The sequence below is a fragment of the Scyliorhinus torazame genome, chromosome 3, assembly GCF_047496885.1.
Source record: "Scyliorhinus torazame isolate Kashiwa2021f chromosome 3, sScyTor2.1, whole genome shotgun sequence".
Lineage (NCBI taxonomy): Eukaryota > Metazoa > Chordata > Chondrichthyes > Carcharhiniformes > Scyliorhinidae > Scyliorhinus > Scyliorhinus torazame.
Window position 1 is genome coordinate 66,699,419 of NC_092709.1, and position 21,303 is coordinate 66,720,721.

A 21,303-nucleotide genomic window follows, 5' to 3' on the forward strand; every position below is an offset into this window, starting at 1 on the left:
AGGCAGGATGTCAACAGTTTAGAGAGGCCACAGGGCAGATTTCCTAGCTTCCAGGGACTTCATTACTTGGAGAGGCTGGAAAAGCTTTTTAAATTATTATTCATGTACAGAATGTGGGTGTCATTGGCAAGGCCAGCTTTTATTGTCTATCCCTGATTTGCCCTTGAGAAGGCGGTGACGAGACCCTGCTTGAATGCAACTGCGTGTCTTGCTAGGCCATTTCAGGGGCAGTTAAGAGTCAGCCACATTGCTGTGGATCTGGGGTCATATATAGGTGAGACCAGGTAAGGCGGCAGATTTCCTTTCCTTAAAAGCATCCTTTTACTTCTGGCAGAGCCTGCGAGAGTGTCACCAGCATGTGCCGGCTGCCTCAAACAGGACAACATTTTGATGTCTCACAGCCACACCGGCAGATATCACACCAAAAAGCCGAATGTGGACTGTGGCAGGCCCAGACAACAAATCTGCATGGCACTCTACACAAAACAAGTACTGAACTGCAAGCTGGGCTCTGCACCAGCATTATGCAATGGGGCAGACACCCAACATTGCAGGTAAAGTAATTTTGAAGAACTTGTATTATTGCACAGTATCTGGGAGTTCATGAGAGGCAGGCAGGAAAGCGGAGTTAAGCAGACAATCATGATCTTATTGAATGGGGGAGCCAACCCAAGTGACCATTTCAGATCCTTATGTTATTATGAGTGTTTTCGGATGTGTTGAGGGAGATCCAGGATTTTCCATGGACTATTTATAATAATAATAATCTTTATTGTCACTAGTAGACATACATTAACTCTGCAATGAAGTTACTGTGAAAAGCCCCTAGTCGCCACATTCCGGCGCCTGTTCGGGTACACAGGGAGAATTCAGAATGTCCAAATTACCTAATAGCACATCTTTCGGGACTTGTGGAAGGAAACCGGAAGAAACCCACGCAGACACGGGGAGAACTTGCAGACTCCACACAGACAGTGACCCAAGCTGGGAATCGAACCTGGGACCCTGGAACTGTGAAGCAACAGTGCTAACCACTGTGCTACCGGGCTGCCCAAAAGGACATTAGTGAACCAAACGTATTTTTACGACAATCAACAATGGTTTAATCTTTAGACTTTTAATTCCAGATTTTTATTCAATTGAAATTTCACCATCTGCCACGGTGGGATTTGGACCAGGCTCCCAGAACATTACACAGGGCCTCTGGAATACTAGGGACGATGCCACTACGCCACTGCTTCCCCTGAAGGGGAAGCTAGATACATACATGAGGGAGAAAGCAATAGAAGGATATGCTGATGGGGGAGATGAAGAGGGGAGGGTGGAGGCTCATGTGGAGCATAAATACTCACAGAAACCAATTGAGCCGACTGGCCTGGCCCTGACTCAATGGAACCGAGACAAATGTATTTATTTTTGTTCTACCCGATGAATTAGGACTATTTACTATGCAAGATAAAAGTCCTTCATCAGCTTTTGTGCATCATTTCAGCTTCCTCAAAGGGATGGCTGAGGAGTGGGTGACCTGTGGTCACCAAGGGTGCAACAAGTATGGGGGCAGCAGTCACAGAGCCCCTGGCATTGCAACACGACAGGGAAATGGAGGAGATGCTGTGGAGAGAGAATATTCTGTGTCATCCCCTCAGCCATGTTGGAGCCAGACTCCTCAGTTTGCCTTCAAAGTGACAGGAGGCTGCATATTTTTTAAAAAATGTAGAGTACCCGATTCTTTTTTTCCAATTAAGGGGCAATTTAGCGTGGCCAATCCACCTACCCTGCACATTTTTGGGTTGTGGGGTGAGACTCACGCAAACACGGGGAGAATGTGCATACTCCATACGGACAGTGACCCGGGGCTGGGTTTGACCCTGGGTCTTCTGTGCCGTGAGGCAGCAGTGCTAACCACTGCGCCACTGCGCTGCCCTCTACAGAGGCTGCCTGGTAGGACAGACATTACGCTCAGCATTTTGAATGGCATGCTAATCTGTGCCCATTTGTACGTTATCCATTGCGGTCCTCATCTGTGTCTTCTGCAGAGAAACCTCTCTGCAACCTCAGCTTCCCGTGAGCTAGCAAACAATCTTTCCATGCTCCCATGTCTGCTTACAGCCCACTCATGCCTGATGACTCACCCCAACTCTATGCTGGTATCCAAGTTAGGTGCAGTGTCAATGTGTGAGATGGTGGTTGAAAGTGACAGATCAAGAGACTGGGCCTCTTCATCGGTGCGGTGCTGTTATTCTCTTCCTCCTTGAGCTGCTGTATCTGAGCAGCGAGAAGTCCTCAGGTGCCTGAAACCAGGAACTTAATTGGTGTGAGGAGGGGGGAGTTGGGATGGGAAGCAGAAGGTCTATGATGGCACCATCAGCAGCTTGTTCACCAAGCCAGGTAACAGGATGAAGGTGAGATGGGAGTTGAGAAAGAGCATAAGCCTAAATGTTTTCAGTGACAAAGGATGCCACAAACCCTGTTGCAACCGGCCCCATGATCCTGGGAACCATCTCCTCCATAGCACTCAAAAAGGCAGATGTCCTTTTCCCCCACCACAGCTTTGCTCCCTTCTACTTTGTGCCATGTGTCCTACAAGAGAGAAGACAGAATGTCAGTAATTGTGTATTACCGTGTTGGGGAATATGCCTGCCCAAGCTGAATAACTGGAAGTATGCGGAAGCAGTGAGAGGTGGATGTGAGGCTTGAAGCACTGGTAGTGTAAATTAGCTAGTGTATCTCAATGTTAGGCTTGGGTCTTGAGTGCCAGGGCATGCTGCTGGGTGAGAGGCGGAGGTGTGGTGCAATGAGCAGTGTGAGAGTTTGGTGTAGGACATTCATGCTATATAAGGGCCAAGCAATGACCATTTCCAATGAGAGAGAATCTGACCATCTCCCCATGATATTCAATGGCATTACCATTGCTGAATCCCCTACTGTCATCATCCTGGGGGTTAACATTGATCAGAAATTGAACTAGCCATATAAATAATGTGGCTATAAGCAGGTCAAAGGTTGGGAATTCTGCAGAGAATAACTCACTTCTTGACTTCCCAAAGTCTGTCCATCGTCTACAAGGCACAAGCCAAGAATGTGATGGAATACGCTCTACTTGTCTGGATGGCTGCAGCTCTGACAACACTCAAGAAGTAAGACACCACCCAGGGCAAAGCAGCCTGCTTGATTGGCACCCCATCCACCACCATAAACATGTACCCCCACCACCAATACATAATAGTAGAAATGAGATGCACTGCAGCAACTCACCAAGGCTCCTGCAGCAGCACCTTCCAAATCAGCGACCTCCATCACCTAGAAGGATAAGGGCAGCAGATGCATGGGAACATTCTCACCTCTAAGTTTCCCTCCAAGTCACACATCATCCTGACTTGGAACTATATCACTATGCCTTCATTGCAGCTGGATCACTGTGTGTACCTACACCACGTAGACTGCAGCGGGTCAAGATGGCAGCTCGCCACCAGCTTCTCAAGGTCAATTAGGGATGGGCAACAGGTGTTGGCCTTTCTAGTGACACCCATGACCCAAGAAAGAATAAGAGATGTCATGTGAAGATGCGTTAACTGACCTCGACCACCTGTATGAAGTTATTGAACTCCTAGTGGCACTGCTACTGGGTCCTCAGGTCCATAGCTCTGCAGCAGTATTATTCAGTGCAGCATCCCTTTAACACTGTTAGACTGCCTTTCACAAGAGCAGGCTGGCTGCTCCGCATGCTCTGAGCACTATGCTGACTGGCACCCTGAAAATGCAGAGACATGGGCAACACGAGGCAACCAGCAGTCATGATGCTACTTGGCCCTATTCTATAATCATGGTAAGGTTTCATGCAATTTTTCATACTTCACAATTCCAAAGGAACTGGCATAGGCAAGTCGCAAATTAGGACCTGTTCGCCCCAAAATTAAGCATAATCACTATAGTTTTCTTCGATGTGAATCATCAATTTAATCTCTATTTTCATTAATACCACAATCAGCAGTTTATTTCTTTACTTTTAGGATATTTTGTTTGCTCTGATCAGATTGCAGACCTTTAGTGTCAACGGGACTTCTGTGCTGGCAGGTTGACAGTTGACATGATTTTCTCACTTTAGCAGTTACAGGAGAAATGCCATGAACAGCACAGACCACTCTACATTGCCTTTGTAGACCTCATCAAAGCCTTCAACTTTGTCAGCAGAGGGGGACTCTTTAAACTGTGCAGAAAATAGCCTGGGTTTCTGAGGGTCATTTTTTCCTTCCACAAGAAAATGCAGAGTTTTGTCAGTTACAGTCTATTAGTGAACAGAGTCCCAGGGCATCTGGCGAACAGCCTACCTAGAAGAAACTTAAATTGGGATCAAAGCAAAATAAAGGTGATTTATTGAGGTATGGCTTTGTTCATTGTGCCAATGTAAATCAGGATACAAAGCCCATGTGTGTTATATGCAGAGAAGTACTGGTGAATGGGAGTTTAAAATCCTCAAAACTGCAAAGGCATCTGAGGCTAAGCAAGGGGAGCTTGAGAACAAACCTCTTGATTTTTTTCAAATGATGCAGCGAGATCTTACATCAGCTCAAGTTCTTAGCAGAAATGTAACATTAAATGCAATGCACAATTAGTCTTTTACATGGTAGATTACCATGTAGCGAAAGAGAAAAAGCCCTACACTGTAGCAGAGAGATTAATTCTCCCTGCAACGATAGACATGGCTCGCACAGTCCTAGATGAGAGGTCAGCTGAAAATCTGAAATGCATCCCGCTTAGTGATAACAAAGTGGCTCGCCAAATTTGTGATATTGCAGAGAATTTAGAAGCCCAGCTTATTTCTTGTTTAAAGTCAGCACAGGAGTTCTCAATACAGTACAGGAGCTCTCAATACACAGGGGCTGTTTAGCACAGGGCTAAATCGCTGGCTTTGAAAGCAGACCAATGCAGGCCAGCAGCACGGTTCGATTCCCGTAACAGCCTCCCCGAACAGGCGCCGGAATGTGGTGACTAGGGGCTTTTCACAGTAACTTCATTTGAAGCCTACTTGTGACAATAAGCGATTTTCATTTCATTTCATTCATTACAACTGGATGAAATTACAGGGGCTGGATTCTCTGTTGGGGTGATCCTCCGTTTCGCCGGCAGCGCACTCACACCCGTGGTTTTCCCGATGGCATGGAGGTGCCCACAATTGGAAACCCCATTGGCAGCTGGTGGGATGGAATATCCTGCTGCCAGCTGGCAAGCCGGGGAGAATCCCACCCCAGATGTTTCAGGTTATGCAACCTTGTTACCCTAGGTATGTTTGGCACGAGGACCTCCGATGATGGGGATGTGCTGAGTAGTTGCACACCAGGTGGCTCTCCTCCATAAGACAACACAATAGGCACTTTTGGCGGAATTTAACCTGCAAAATTGGACTTAAACATCCCCTTATCCTCAACAATAACACAGATTTTAAAAAACATAAATTTAGAGGGGGCAGCACGGTAGCACAGTGGTTAGCACAATTGCTTCACAGCTCCAGGGTCCCAGGTTCGATTCCGGCTTGGGTCACTGTCTGTGTGGAGTCTGCACATCCTCCCCGTGTGTGCGTGGGTTTCCTCCGGGTGCTCCGGTTTCCTCCCACAGTCCAAAGATGTGCAGGTTAGGTGGATTGACCATGATAAATTGCCCTCAGTGTCCAAAATTGCCCTTCGTGTTGGGTGGGGTTACTGGGTTATGGGGATAGGGTGGAGGTGTTGACCTGGGGTAGGGCGCTCTTTCCAAGAGCCGGTGCAGACTCGATGGGCCGAATGGCCTCCTTCTGCACTGTAAATTCTATGATCTATGATAGAGTACCCAATTAACTTTTTCCAATTAAAGGGCAATTTAGCGTGGCCAATCCACCTAGCCTGTACATCTTTGGGTTGTGGGGGCAAAACCCATGCAAACACGGGGAGAATGTGCAAACTCCACACGGACAGTGACCCAGAGCCGGGATCGATCCTGGGACTTCGGCGCCGTGAGGCAGCAGGGCTAACCCACTGTGCCACCCTACTGCCCTTACGATAATACAGATGATGAAAATGTCAGGAAGCACACTCGAGAGGCTGCAGGGACACCAGGAATTGTGGAAAGGGACAGGAGCGGCGAGCAAGCGGGTCAGCGGACCCACGAGGCGAGGGGTCCCCGGCCACTCCTCAAGAGGGGAGACCGGCTACCCGGAAGTGAGCTCCCCCCCCCATCCCACCCCCCTAGACGATTGATGGAAGACGTTCCTAACCAGGGAACTAAAAGCGATGAAGGATGACATCAAGGCCGAGATAAAGGTGGCAGTCGAGGTGGCGGAAGCGCTAGGTGGAATGGGAAAGAGACTGGAATTCCAGAGGAGCACAATACGGGAGCTGGAAAAGGTATCGACGGACCAAAGCGACCGAACCGTCACCCTGAAGGCCGAGATCAAGAGGTTGGTGGTGCCCAGGGAGCCTGAAAGGGGAAGTCGAGGACCAGGAGAACTGGTCGAGGCGTTAGAACATTCGAATAGTGGTTGAAATAATGCTGGGCAACCTAGTTGGGAGGGACAGTTCCCCAAGCTGCCGGAGATCGACAGGGCTCAGAGGTCGTTCCAGCCAAAGCCCAAGGCGGGGGAGCAGCCGAGAGTGATAATAGCTAAGCTGCACAAATACCAGGACCGAGAAAGGAACCGTCAGTGGGCCAGACAGACAAAGGTATGCAACTGGGAGGGACATAAAATCAGAGTGTGTCATGACATAGGGGCGGACCTGGCAAAGCGCAGAATGGAATTTAATCGTGCAAGGTCGGCCCTTTATAAGAACAAAGTCAGATTTGGGATGTTATTCCCAGCCAGGCTCTGGGTAACATATCAGGGCTCTGGGTAACATATCATCCCTGCAGAGGTGGATGAATTCGTCCTTAAGAAAGTTTGGGTAGGCAGCAGAGAGGCAGCAAGTGAGAAAGGCACAGAGGAGGTGAAGGAAAGGATTGGACAATTTTGCACGGGACTGCATCACCTCGCTATGAACAGGGCAGCCAGCTCATTGGAAGGAGGGCGCAAGGCAGCAGAGCACAGGAGAGGGCGAGGAGGAGATAGAAGGGGTACCAGAAGAGCAGATGTAAGAGGACATTGGAATGACCCTGGGAGGGGGGCCACCACACTAGTGGGAAAGCTAGCACCAGGAGGTATGAGAGAGAGGGGGACTTGGCGCATCCCTCACCGAGGAGAAAGCGTCTGGCGGGGGGGGGGGGGGGGAACGGGACACAGCGAATGGGGGGAGATGGGGGGAAACATTGCGATGGGGTGGGCTGGTGGGTAGACAGAAGAGGGAGGATACAGGGGGGTGGTGAGAGGGGTAGGGGGAATCAAAACCACGGGGGGAACAAAACAACAAATGGGGGAAAGGCTCTAGATTGGTTTCAGCAAGTTAATCTCGGAAATGTGGAACAAGATGGTGCTGGAAGCAGCCACTTTGGAGGGTCCCTGAAAAAAGAGAAACATTGGATGTGATGTTCTCTCTTGGGTCTATCAGGATGCTTTGAGAGCGTAGTGTTAACAAAGAACATCAAGCTGAGTTATTGAACAAAGCCGATTTATTTATACTACTAAATTAAAGATACTAACCAGTCAATAAGACCATAAGACATAGGAGCAGAATTAGGCCACTCGGCCCATCGAGTCTGCTCCGCCATTCAATCATGGCTGATATTTTTCTCATCCACATTTTCCTGCCTTCTCCCCATGACCCCTGATCCCCTTATTGATCAAGAACCTATCTATCTCTGTCTTAAAGACACTCAGTGATTTGGCCTCCAGAGCCTTCTGCAGCAAAGAATTCCACAGTTTCACCACCCTCTGACGGAAGACATGCCTCCTCATTTCTGTTTTAAAGGATCGTCCCTTTAGTCTGAGAATAAGTTGTTAAATAAAACAAGACAATCTCAAACTCTATGCTATGTTCCTAATCTCTCACAAGCCTTGCAACCTTCTCCCAGAATCCCAGAAGTCACATGATATTTATATCACTGCTCCTTATCTCCATCTGGTGGTGAGAAGTATTATTATCTTATTGTTAACCCTTTGTATTCCTTATAATACACATATTGTTACACCGGAGTGCAGGGGCTCACCCACATGGCATACACACAGTTGGCGGCCATGGTGGATGGCCACTGGACAAAGGGAAATGCCAGAGCGCAGGGGCCCGGCCTCATGGCGGGAACGGTGACCGTGGCCATTTTGGATGGCCTCCTAACAAAGGGAAACCCCGGAGTGCAGGGATGCATCCACAAAGTAAGTATGGTTAAACCTGCAGGAGAGGAGTCAAAAATAATCCATCAGAATGGTCATCTGGAATGTCAGGGGACTTAATAGCCCAGTGAAAAGATCCAGAAACTTCGCCCACCTGAAAGGTATGAAAGCTGACATAGACTTCCTCCAAGAGGTGCACCTGAGGGAGAAGGACCGACTACGGGTAAGGAAGGGCTGGGTAGGACAGACGTTCCATTCCTGCTATGGGATGGGAGCTAGTGGGGGTAGCCATACTGATAAGTTTATGGTGTTTACGGTGACGAGGATGGTTGCGGACCAAGGGGATGGTACATTATGGTCAGCGGTATCCTAGACGGGGCACCGGTGGTCCTATTGAATGTGTATCAGCCCAACTGGGACGACAAAGAATTTGTAATGAAGACCATGGCGGAAATCCCCGCCGTAGATACACACCGACTGATCATGGGGGAAGACTTTAACTGTTTACAGGACCCACTGACGGATAGGTCGAACCCCAGAACGGGGAAAGCGCAGGCATGGCTAGGGAACTATGGAGCAGTGGGGGCAATGGACCGATGGTGGTTCATGCACCAGAGAGAGAAGAAATTTGCGTTTTTCTCATCAGTACACAGGGTCTATACCCGCATCGGCTTCTTAGTGGTGGGGAAATCGGTGCTTCCAGAGATGGTAAGAGCGGAATACTCTGCGATTGTAATTTACGACCACGTTCCACACTGCATGGATGTGAGGTTGGAGATGGGCCATGCCGAGCGCCCCACATGGAGGTTGGACATGACCCTCTTGGCTGACAAGGTCTCCTGCCATAAAATATCAGAGGACATAGGCCAGTACGTCACTAACAACCGGACGGGGAATTCTCAGCTTCTACTGAGGCACTGAAGGCTGTGTTTAGGGGATAAATTATTGCCTACAAGGCTCGCAGAGTCTGGGAAGAGAGGGCGGCTGGGCAACAACTGATCGATTCCTTTCTCAAGGTCGAGAAACAGTACTCAGAAGCCCTGACATTAGAGCTTCTGGCAGAGAGGAGAAACTACAAATGGACTTTAACCGGCTATCCACCAGGAAAGCAGTGTAGCAGCTCCTCTAGACACGGGGGACCTTTTACGAGCATGGAAGTAAGGCTAGCTGTCTGCAGGCTCACCAGCTGAGAAAGCAGGCAGCCACGAGGGAGATAGCCCAGTAAAGAATAACAGAGGTAGACTGGTAGCCAAGGCAGAAAAGGTCAACAAAGCATTCAAGGCCTTCTACCAGGGACCCCCCCAAAGGGCCAGAACTATTCATGGGGAAGAGGACTGATGCCCTTGCCTTTGCCTTCCTAATCGCCTTCCGGAGAATCCTGCTCAGCTGGCGATCAGCAGTACCACCCACAGCTGCTGACTGGCTGGCAGACCTATCGGAATTTCTACACCTGCAGAGGATCAACGTTACTATCTGAGGGTCAGAGGAGGGCTTCCACGACACGTGAAGAACAGCCACCAACTTGTTCCAGGACCTGTTCGAAGACAACAGGCAATAGAACAGGGGGAATGGGGGATGCACGAGAGCCAACGGGATCGGAGGGAACAGACAGGGAAGGGAGGGGAGGGGGAGGGAGGCTAGAGCACAAAAGGAGGGGGAGGCCGTAAAACAGCCAATACAGAGGCCGGAGGCCGAGAACAAAGCCAAAAGAAAAGGAACCCTCAAAGAAACACCAAAAATACGACAGGGGGAGGGGAAAAGAAGCGGCGGGGGGGGGGGGGGGGGGGGGGTGGAATGGGGGAGGCCAAACGACAAAAGGTGGGGAAGGGAAGGGGAACGTACAGTGCATAAAATGTAAAGTTCAATAAAAACATTTTTAAAAAATGTATGTTTGGCACAATGAATTTGTTGAGGATTTGCTGTGCTGCTTGACATTACTAACCAGCACAACTGGCGCACAGATCTTTGAAGTGTTGAATAGTTACATGGTTGGAACTTGGGGACTTGACTGGGTTCATTGCAGAGGAATTACAAGCGAGAAGGTAGCCAACATGACTGGGAAAACAGTGGAGTTATAATAAGGATTAAGGAAGCAGCTAGTCAGGATATTGTTTGGAATTGTTGCTTTATTCACCATGCGGCATTGGCACCAAAGGAATTCCATCCAATCTTGAATCTCATGACTGTGTTCTATCATCTGCATCAGCTCTGGGAGAACCTTGTCGAGAGGCTCAGCATCAGGCTGGGATCCAGCTGTGTCCTGGGATCCAGCAGACCTCTGACTGCTGTCTCCCTTGGATGTTCCCGCCTCCACCTGAAGTGCATCAGCAACTGTGTGCTGCTCACTAGATTGTGCCCAAGAAGTCTCCCCACTGACGTCACCCACTGAGGTGTGTGTCTCTGCGCTGGTGGAAGGTGTAGGTGATGCCTTGCTGGTGGTCTCCTCAGAGCTCTCCTCCGAGGTGGTCTCTTTGGTGGCCGGGGGGGAGGGGGGGGGGTGAAATGATGCCTGACCTCATCAGATGGTGATCCTCCGAGACAATGGACATGTGGTCAGTGAGAGGGAAGGATCATTATGCCTGACATGAACAACTCACTTAAGACAGGTCATCTGGGTGAAGGGGCAGTGGATCCTCACGTCTGCGGGGCAGGCCAACCTCACTGTCGTGACTGCTCTCTCCTTGCCTACCTGGCAATTTCCAGGGCCTGTTCCTCCCAGGGGGTGAGGAGTCGAATCTCTGGAACTCTGCCCCCCCCCCCCCCCTCCCATTATGGCCCTCTCCTGTTTATTATGGGCTACCTTCTGCAGGGACAAAGAGAGGACATTGTGGGCGCATGCTTGAAGGCTCAGGGGGGTCTATAGCAGGTGGCATGTGTGGGCACCGCACCTGGACATGAACAGGTTTGGGAATTTGAGGGGTGGCAGGTGGAACTGATGCCAGGAGAGAGGTGGTAACTTACCCTTGCAGTTCATTGGAGACTATTTGTCTTCTTCCGACACTGGACAGCGGTCCTCCTTGTCATGCTGCCCGCATTGACAGCCGCTGCCACAGACTCTCAGGCGGCATTGCTGACTCTGCTGCTGGTCCTCCTCCCCAGTCGGGGGAACAGGGTGTCCTGCCTCTCATCCACAGTGTCGAGAAGCCTTGTGAGGTCGTCATCCCCAAAGAGAGGAGCAGGTCTGCAAGTTGCCATTCTTGTGTGTTGACTGCGAGTGAGTGGTGAGGTAGCGCTTAAAAGCAGCTCCCCCTTGTTAGTGGCGATCTGCTGAAGCACGAATCGCAGGAATCAGACAGCGAGGCAGCCACTAATGTCGAGAATCTCATGAGGCTCATTTCTGGCACTAAGTGCCATTGAATATGGGCTGCGATCTGCCCAACGCAGCCGTGCAGAACTCCCTGCCAAATGTGTCCGAAACCGGACTTCCGAAGTTTTTCCGATGAATCACGCCCCAAATGTAGCTAACAGAGAACAATGCACTGATGCTTCCAGTATAGGGAGATTCATGTGTATTATGAATTTAACAGAGTATGATCTTCACGATCGAGTGGGAAACATTTTATTTGGTCTCTTCTGCCTCTACTCTGCCAAAATCATAAACTGTTGGCAAACAATATTTTCCTGCAGACCATGGGCCATGTTTATTTTTAAAATGAGTCCCTTTTAACAATAATCTTTTTCTTATTGAGAGCTACAACCATCTGAATATATAAGTACTAAAAACATGACAGGAGAATAGGGGGTAAAAATGAGAAAAGCCACAGAGGAAATTACACATTTTACAAATGAACTACATTTACACAGAAAAGCAATCAAGTCAGAGGGAATACAGCGATAGTAAGTTTCAAGGAAGTAAGCCAAGGCTGGATGGCCTCTACTTTAATGCTAGGAGTGTTACAGGTAAAATGGATGAGTTAAAGGCGAGGATTGACACATGCAATTGTGATATAGTAGCCATCACGGGGACGTGGTTGAGGGAGAGGCAGGATTGGCAGCTCAATATCCTGAGATACTGAATCAGGTGAGACAGGAGAGGGGGTAAAAGAGGAGGAGGCATTGCATTGTTAGTCAAGGAGTCAGTTATTGCAGTAAGGAGAGATGATATCTTGGAGGGGACATCAAATTAAGCTTTGCGGGTAGAGCTTAGGAACAAAAAACGGATAGAGACATTGCTAGTTGTTTATTATAGACCCTCAGCCAGTCAGCGGGAAATTGTGGAGCAAATATGTGCACAATTCGCAGAGGTGTGTAAAAATAATAATAGGGTAATAGGGGGTGGTGCCAGAGGACTGGAAGAACAGCTAACGTGGTCCCATTAGGAAAGGTTGTAGAGAAAAGACAGGGAGCTACAGACCAGTGAGGAAAACTATTGAAGAAAAGTCCGAAGGAGAGAATCTATCTCAACTTGTTGCTGTTTGTCATTTTTATCAATGACCTAGAGGAAGGCGCAGAAGGGTGGGTGAGTAAATTTGCAGACGATACTAAAGTCGGTGGTGTTGTCGATAGTGTGGAAGGATGTAGCAGGTTACAGAGGGATATAGATAAGCGGCAGAGCTGGGCTGAGAGGTGGCAAATGGAGTTTAATGTAGAGAAGTGTGAGGTGATTCACTTTGGAAGGAATAACAGGAATGCGGAATATTTGGCTAATGGTAAAGTTCTTGAAAGTGTGGATGAGCAGAGGGATCTAGGTGTCCATGTACATAGATCCCTGAAAGTTGCCACCCAGGTTGATAGGGTTGTGAAGAAGGTCTATGGAGTGATGGCCTTTATTGGTAGAGGGATTGAGTTCTGGAGTCAGGAGGCCATGTTGCAGCTGTACAGAACTCTGGTACGGCCGCATTTGGAGTATTGCGTACAGTTCTGGTCACCGCATTATAGGAAGGACGTGGAGGCTTTGGAGCGGGTGCAGAGGAGATTTACCAGGATGTTGCCTGGTACGGAGGGAAAATCTTATGAGGAAAGGCTGATGGACTTGAGGTTGTTTTCGTTCGAGAGAAGGTTAAGAGGAGACTTAATAGAGGCATACAAAATGATCAGGGGGTTAGATAGGGTGGACAGTGAGAGCCTTCTCCCGCGGATGGATATGGCTGGCACGAGGGGACATAACTTTAAACTGAGGGGTAATAGATATAGGACAGAGGTCAGAGGTAGGTTCTTTACGCAAAGAGTGGTGAGGCCGTGGAATGCCCTACCTGCAACAGTAGTGAACTCGCCAACATTGAGGGCATTTAAAAGTTTATTGGATAAGCATATGGATGATAATGGCATAGTGTAGGTTAGATGGCTTTTGTTTCGGTGCAACATCGTGGGGCGAAGGGCCTGTACTGCGCTGTATCGTTCTATGTTCTATGTAACTTGAAGAGGCAAGGTTTGATCAGGAATAGTTAGCATGGCTTTGTCAGAGGGAGGTCATGCCTAACAAATCTGATTGATTTTTTTGAGCATGAGACGAGTAGATGAGTAGACCAGTAGACTACAGATGATGTAGTTTACATGAATTTCGGCAAAGCCTTTGACAAGATTCCACATGGGAAAGTAATAAAGAAGGCAAATGAACAAGGTATCAAGGTAACTTGATAAGGTGGATTCAAAATTGGCTTCGCTGTAGGAGAGAGGGTGATGACAGACGGCTGCTTTAGTGACTGGAAGCCAGTGTCCAGTGGCGTACCACCGGGATCTGTGCTGGGCCCCTATTGTTTGTCATTTATATAAATGACACAGATGACTATGTTAGGGGGGGGATCAGTAAGTTTGCAGATGACACAAAGATTGGCCGGGTGGTTAACAGTGAGGTTGAGTGTCTTGGGTTACACAAAGATATAGATGGGATGGTCAAATGGGCAGAAAAGTGGCAGATGGCATTTAACCCTGAAAAGTGTGAGGTGATACACTTTGGAAGGAATAATGTGACAAGGAAATATTTAATGAATGGCATGACACTGGGAAGTTTCGAGGAACAAAGGGACCTTGGAGTGTTTGTCCATAGATCTCTGAAGGCAGAAGGCCAGGTAAATAGGGTGGTGAAAAAGGCATATGGGACACTTGCCTTTATCAATTGGGACATAGATTACAAAAGTAGGGAGGTTATGTTGGAGTTGTATAGAACTTTAATGAGGCCACAGCTGGAGTACTGTGAGCAATTCTGGTTGCCACATTATCGGAAGGATGTGATTGCACTGGAGGGGGTGCATAGGTGATTCACCAGACTGTTGCCTGGGATGGAACATTTAAGTTATGAAGAGGGTTTGAATAGGCTTGGGCTGTTTTCGCTGGAGCAGAGAAGACTGAGTGGTGACCTGATCGAGGTGTGCAAGATTATGAGGGACATGGACAGGGTGGATAGGGAGCAGCTGTTCCCCTTAGTTGAAGGGTCAGTTATGAGGAGACACAAGTTCAAGGTGAGGGGCAGGAGGTTTAGGGGGAATCTGAGGAAAAGCCTTTTTACCCAGAGGGTGGTGACAGTCTGGAATGCACTGCCTGGGAGGGTGGCAGAGGTGGGTTACCTCACATCCTTTAAAAAGTACCCGGATGAGCACTTAGCATGTCATAACATTCAAGGCAATGGGCCAAGTACTGGAAAATGGGATTAGGTAGCAGGTCAGAGTCTTTCATGCATCGGTGCAGACTCGAAGGGCTGAAGAGCCTCTTCTGCGCTGTATTATTCTATGAGTCTGTGATTTACCCAGGTATAATGTTAAATAAATCTGGCATATTTTCCATTGTTATACATGGGCATGAGTATTTACAATAAAAGACTGCATGTAGAAATGCCAGTCTAGAAGGACTGCAGATTTTCAACACAAACCATCTTATTTGACATCCATTGATCTAAATCCACTCTGCCTTATTTTTCATTTATGTGGTTTATTCAGGTGATCATTTGTGCACCACAGAGAACAACATGTTATATTCATGGGCAAGTACTCATATTGGAGCAGTTTGCATGGCACAGTGGTTTGCACGTTCTCTACATGGGTTTCCTGTGTTTCAAAAGGTTAGGTGGATTAGTCATACTATAATTGCCCCTTGGTGTCCAAAGATGTGCAGGTTAAGTGGGGTTACGGGCATAGGTCAGGGTTGTGGTCCAAGGTAGGGTTTTCTTTCACAGGTTTAGTGCAGACTCGATGGGCCAAATGTAGGGGCTCTCTGGTTCTATGGTTAAGTGAGCAACATGATTTGAAGTGATTTCAGCCACCTTATTAGTACTAGCTGAGCCAGGGGAAAGCTAACCCTCGGTAGATGTAGACATCAGAGTTATATGTAGGAGGTGACATAGTGGCGGGACACTGTCCGTGTGGAATTTGCACATTCTCCCCGCGTCTGGGTGGATCTCACCTCCACAATCCAAAGATGTGCAGGATAGGTGGATTGGCCTCGCTAAATTGTCCCTTAATTGGATTTTTAAAAAAATCAGAGTGATATGTTTGCAAATTTGACTTTGCATTAAAATGAATTTGGTTCTACTGTTGTATAGAGGAATGGTGCCGGATGAGAATTAAAATATGATTCGAGTCAATGGGTTTAAATATACAAAAGGCTACAACAGAATGAGCATTAAAGTGGATCTATCATTTTTGGCGTAATCTCTGGGTCTGGGTGAAAGGGCAACATATCTAATGATGAATGCAGTGAAGGCTGCATTTAATAATTTCATATGAAAGCAAAGCTTATCATTGGGAACAACATTTTTTCTTTTCCAGAAAAATGTAGTTAATGATATACATACCACAATTTTCTTCATCAGCTTTATTCCCACAGTCATCCACACTATTACAGTGGAGCAGCTGAGGCAAGCATTTTGACGTGTTTCCACAAGGGAAGTATCCGAGAGAACATCCAGTGCGTTCTCTTTGTAGCTCCAATACATTAAAAGCAACTGCAAACATGATCAGAAACACAGTCAATTTAATAAAATTACTTGGATCATTAGTCTCATTCTTACCCTAAGGTTGTAAGTCACTAATGGTAATAATGGGACAGAGAGAATGTTGACTCATGCTGTTAAGATGTCGGGAAAGTTCAGGATGGATTAGGGTTAGGGTTAGTTGGTTCATCTGACTGCCCCTTGGAACAGGCAGAAGACAGAAACTCTGGGAAAATGGCCGACATCACAGCATGTTGATCCAGAAAACCCTAGTGATAATTCATCCCCAGTGTGTTTAGGGCATTGGAATTTGTATGGTTTCAGGTTACAATGGTCCACGCTGATCCACATGTCATTGAACACAGATGGCCAGGGGATCACCTACCCATCCCCCAGCCTAACATGCCAGCCAGCTCAACCAATTTCTCAGAGTACTATTGAGCTGAAGTGGGCTGTGTGTGCAGCTTGGTAGTGCCACTTAACTTGGGCTACAACCTGAAAATGGTTCAGGGCCCTGGTGGCGGCTTTGGCCAACTTCGGTTGACCTTCCACCCCTTTTAGCCAGAAGCCGAAGAGCAGACCTGGGACTTTTAAACAAAATGTTTTTATTCAAGGTTTTTCAATACTTTTTAAAAAACACTCCAAAAAGGAAAATAATACAAAGCAAACAGGGCAATATGCCAACAAAATAAAACAACTTAACCCTCTAAACGATTAACAATTTAACCCCCATCTCAAAGCCAAATGGGGCACGTGCCCCTTACAAAAATAAAAATAAATCAGCCCACCCCCCCCTCACCCTCCCTCCCTCCCCCTCCTTCCCCCTCCTTCCCCCCCTGCCCCCCTCCCTCACACCCCCTTGCCCCCCTCCCTCCCTCCCCCACCCCCCTCCCTCCCTCCCCCACCCCCCTCCCTACCCCCTCCCATCCCTCCCTCCCCCTCCCCTCCCTGCCCCCCTCCCTCCCCCTCCCCGCACCCCCTCCCCCCTACCTCCCCCCTTCCTCCCCTCCCTCCCCCCTTCCTCCCCTTCCTCCCGTCCCCTCCCTGCCCCCTCCCCCTGCCCCCTCCCCCTGCCCCTCCTCCCTCCCCACTCCCCTCACTGCCCCCCTCCCTCCCCACTCCCTTTCCTCCCCCTCTCCCACGCTTCTCCCCCTTCCTCCCCCTCCCCCTCCCTCCCCCTCCCTCCCCCCTCCCTCCCCCCCAGGCGGTGCCCCCCCGCCCATCCCACCCCATGCCAGCTCCCCCCTCTCCCCAGCAGCAGCAGCCCAATAATTCCCCCCTCGCACCCCCCCCGCTAGATCCCCCACTAGCGTAGTTACACCCCCCATGTTGCTCCCAGAAGTCAGCAAACTCTGGCCGACCTCGGCTTCCCCCCGTGACCTCGGCTCGCACCGTGCGACGCCCCCTCCTTCCTGCTTCCCTATTCCCGCCATGATTATCATAGCGCGGGAACCGAGCCCGCGCTTCCCCCTTGGCCCCGCCCCCAATGGCCAACGCCCCATCTCCTCCACCTCCTTTCCTCCCCCCACCACCTCCTGTGGAAGAGAGAAAAGTTACCACATCGCAGGATTAATAACATAAAACTCCTCTTTCCCCCCTTTTTACCCCCCTCTTCGCCCCCCATACTCGCCCCACCACTTTGTTTCAAACGTTCTTTTTTTAATAACCCGCTCATTCCAATTTTTCTTCCGCGATAAAAGTCCACGCCTCATCCGCCGTCTCAAAGTAGTGGTGCCTCCCTTGATATGTGACCCACAGTCTTGCCGGTTGCAGCATTCCGAATTTTATCTTCTTTTTGTGAAGCACCGCCTTGGCCCGATTAAAGCTCGCCCTCCTTCTCGCCACCTCCGCACTCCAGTCTTGGTATACGCGGATCACCGCGTTCTCCCACTTACTGCTCCGAGTTTTCTTTGCCCATCTAAGGACCATCTCTCTATCCTTAAAACGGAGGAATCTCACCACTATGGCTCTAGGAATTTCTCCTGCTCTCGGTCCTCGCGTCATCACTCGATATGCTCCCTCCACCTCCAGCGGACCCGCCGGGGCCTCCGCTCCCATTAACGAGTGCAGCATCGTGCTCACATATGCCCCGACGTCCGCTCCCTCCGCACCTTCAGGAAGACCAAGAATCCTTAGGTTGTTCCTCCTCGCGTTGTTCTCCAGCGCCTCCAGCCTTTCCACACATCGTTTATGGTGTGCCTCGTGCATCTCCGTCTTCACCACCAGGCCCTGTATGTCGTCCTCATTCTCGGCAGCCTTTGCCTTCACGACCCGAAGCTCCCGCTCCTGGGTCTTTTGCTCCTCCTTTAGCCCTTCGATCGCCTGTAATATCGGGGCCAACAGCTCCTTCTTCATTTCCTTTTTGAGTTCTTCCACGCAGCGTTTCAAAGACTCGTGTTGTTCAGGGCCCCATATTAAACTGCCACCTTCCGACGCCATCTTGGTTTTTGCTTGCCTTCCTTGCCGCTGCTCGAAAGGATCCACCTCAATCCGGCCACCTTCCTCTCCTTTTTTCATCCGTATCCAGGGGGGATTCCCTTCTGGTTCACCGCACAGTACTTTTAGCCGTTAAAATTGCCGTTGGGGCTCTTATTAAGAGCCCAAAAGTCCGTTCCACCGGGAGCTGCAGAAACGTGCGACTCAGCTGGTCATCGCCGCACCCGGACGTCCTGTAGCCTGTTTTGACACATGTTTGTAATAAATACATTGAAAAAGAAAGGATCCATAGTCAGCACCTTCCAAACTCACAACCATTACCATCTAGATGGACAAGGGCAGCAGATACATGGGAACACCACCACCTGGATGTCCCTTCCAAGTCACTCAGCAACCCGACTTGGAAATATATCACCGTTCATTCACTGTCGCTGGGTCAAAATCCTGGAACTCCCTCCATTCATCATATGTTTTGGGATAGGGACTGGGGCTGTTTAGCACAGGGCTAAATCGCTGGCTTTGAAAGCAGACCGAGGCAGGCCAGCAGCACGGTCTGATTCCCGTAACAGCCTCCCCGAACAGGCGCTGGAATGTGGCGACTAGGGGCTTTTCACAGTAACTTCGTTTGAAGCCTACTTGTGACAATAAGCGATTTTCATTTCATATGGATGACAGCATTTCAAGAAGGAAGCTCACCACCGCTTTCTAAAGGGTGGGCAATAAATTCTGGTAATTCACTTAATACCATTCTCCCACCTTTTCCCTGTAACTCCGCACATTCTTTTCAGGTAACAGTCCACCTCTGCTGGGTCTGCATGCTTCATTTGAACCTGCGTCCACCATACTCTCAGCCAGTGTATTCCAGATCTTTACTTCCTGCACTGTGAAAAAGCTTTTCCTCGCATCGCTTTTGCTTCTTTTACCAATTGCTATAAATCTGCGCTTTTCCAATCTCTATCCTTCCACAAGTGGGAACAGTTTCCTTCTACTTACTCCACCCAGATATCTCATGACTTCCCTTTCATCATCACCTGGTGTTGGTAGTTTGAAAATCACTAGATTTGGTGCGACTATCATTTTGTAGTTTGAATATGTTCTTAGCTGAAACTGTTGGAAGCTCTTTTAATAAAATCTAAACAAGTGTGATTGGAAACCAGCCAGATTAGTTAAGTAGACAGCTGTCATGATATCCACATTAACATATCATGGTGCAATCACACATACACACTGATGGACAGGTAGATGGACCAACCAACACACACACAACATCACAGCCAATCACCAGTGAGAGCACGCGCACTATAAAACAGGGAACACCACAATTCCCGCTCATTCCACCAGGAGATAGCTCAGAGCACAGAGCTCACAGCGTGCCACTCAGACATACACCATGTGCTGAGTGCCTCACTAAGATAGTGCTAGGGCTGGGTCCACAGGTTAGCTGGTGAAGTACAAACCACAGCCAGAAGTTAATAGTTATTATTGTACAGAATAATAAAACAGAGTTGTACCATCTACAACCGTGTTGGTTCGTTTGTGTATCGGAACACCCAACACAACAACAGCCTTAATTGTGAGATAATTAAACAATAAGTAATTCATTAGTAGATATGTGAGAAAGACTGGAAATGTAATTTGGAACACAAATGTTATGACTTTGTAATTATACGCATCTTATTAACATTGGATTATTAGCACAGACTTTTAAAGTGCTGTGAGAGAAAGGGTCACACCAGTGAACAGGTGCGGCAGGACGGGGAATTCCACCCTATGTTCTCCCGCACATATTAAGAAATGATTCCCAATCCTTAGCCATGAGGATTGCGAGGGATATGCGAGGGAATCCTGCTATCGTGTCGCCATTTAGAGTGAGTGGGCTGATAGCAAGGTCCCGGTGGCCACTGCCTCCCCACATTGTTCATTATGATAAAAGGCTGTCTGGTTCACGAATGTCCAGAATTTTGGTACCTAAATGCCTTCTGTTCAGCAAGCTGCTCAGTTCTTTTTAAAAAATAAATTTAGAGTACTCCATTTCTTTCCCCCATTTAACGGTCAATTTAGCGTGGCCAATCCACCTATCCTGCATATCTTTGGGTTGCGGGGGTGAGACCACGCAGACAGATGCGAATGTGCAAACTCCACATGGACAGTGACCAGGGCCAGGATCGAACCCGGGTCCTCAGTGCCGTGAGGCAGCAGTGCTAACTACTGTGCCACCATGCCGCCCCAAGCAGCTCAGTTCAAGGACAGTTAGGGATGGTCAGCGTGTCAGCTGGCCATCTTCAGTTGTACGCCTAGTTTCTGATGATCCAGAGGCCAGAAGATCTAGTATTTTAATAAATGTGCACAATGCACAATGAGTATGCGATTGGCAAATTGTGTGTGATATATATTGCAGTAGGAAGAACAAGGAGGCCATATACTTATGAAAACAAGAATTATTTTAGCGCACAAAGAAAGTGGTTTGGGGCCAGGTGTGTTGTAAAAAAATGTTAAATCTCACCTCACCCCAACTTGTCTTCAACTCACCCACTTCTGGGTTTGATTGAAGCAGGGTAAGGGGCAGGCAGCCATCCCCATCCCAGGAGGCAGGTTGACTCTTTAAATATAGTGACATCACATTCAAATTGTGTGACAGGTTCAAGCTGACGGGAGGGGAGGACGGCTTTGAGGAGTTTCTGGACAGCACTACTTTTTGGATAGCACAGTAAGAAGTCAGTTCCAACAAGGACAGTTGGTAGGATTTCGCAAGCCCAGGCCAGATGGTGGGGGG

General features: G+C 48.7%; 1 protein-coding gene across 1 annotated transcript in view; it reads right to left on the bottom strand.

Annotated features, from left to right (window-relative positions):
- rxfp1 (relaxin family peptide receptor 1) overlaps window positions 1-21,303 on the bottom strand; it is a 231,763-nt gene that overhangs the window by 138,286 nt on the left and 72,174 nt on the right. Inside the window, exon 2 of the mRNA XM_072495784.1 lies at window positions 15,957-16,106. Coding sequence (XP_072351885.1) covers window positions 15,957-16,106 — 150 coding nt within the window. The remainder of the gene's footprint in view (window positions 1-15,956; window positions 16,107-21,303) is intronic.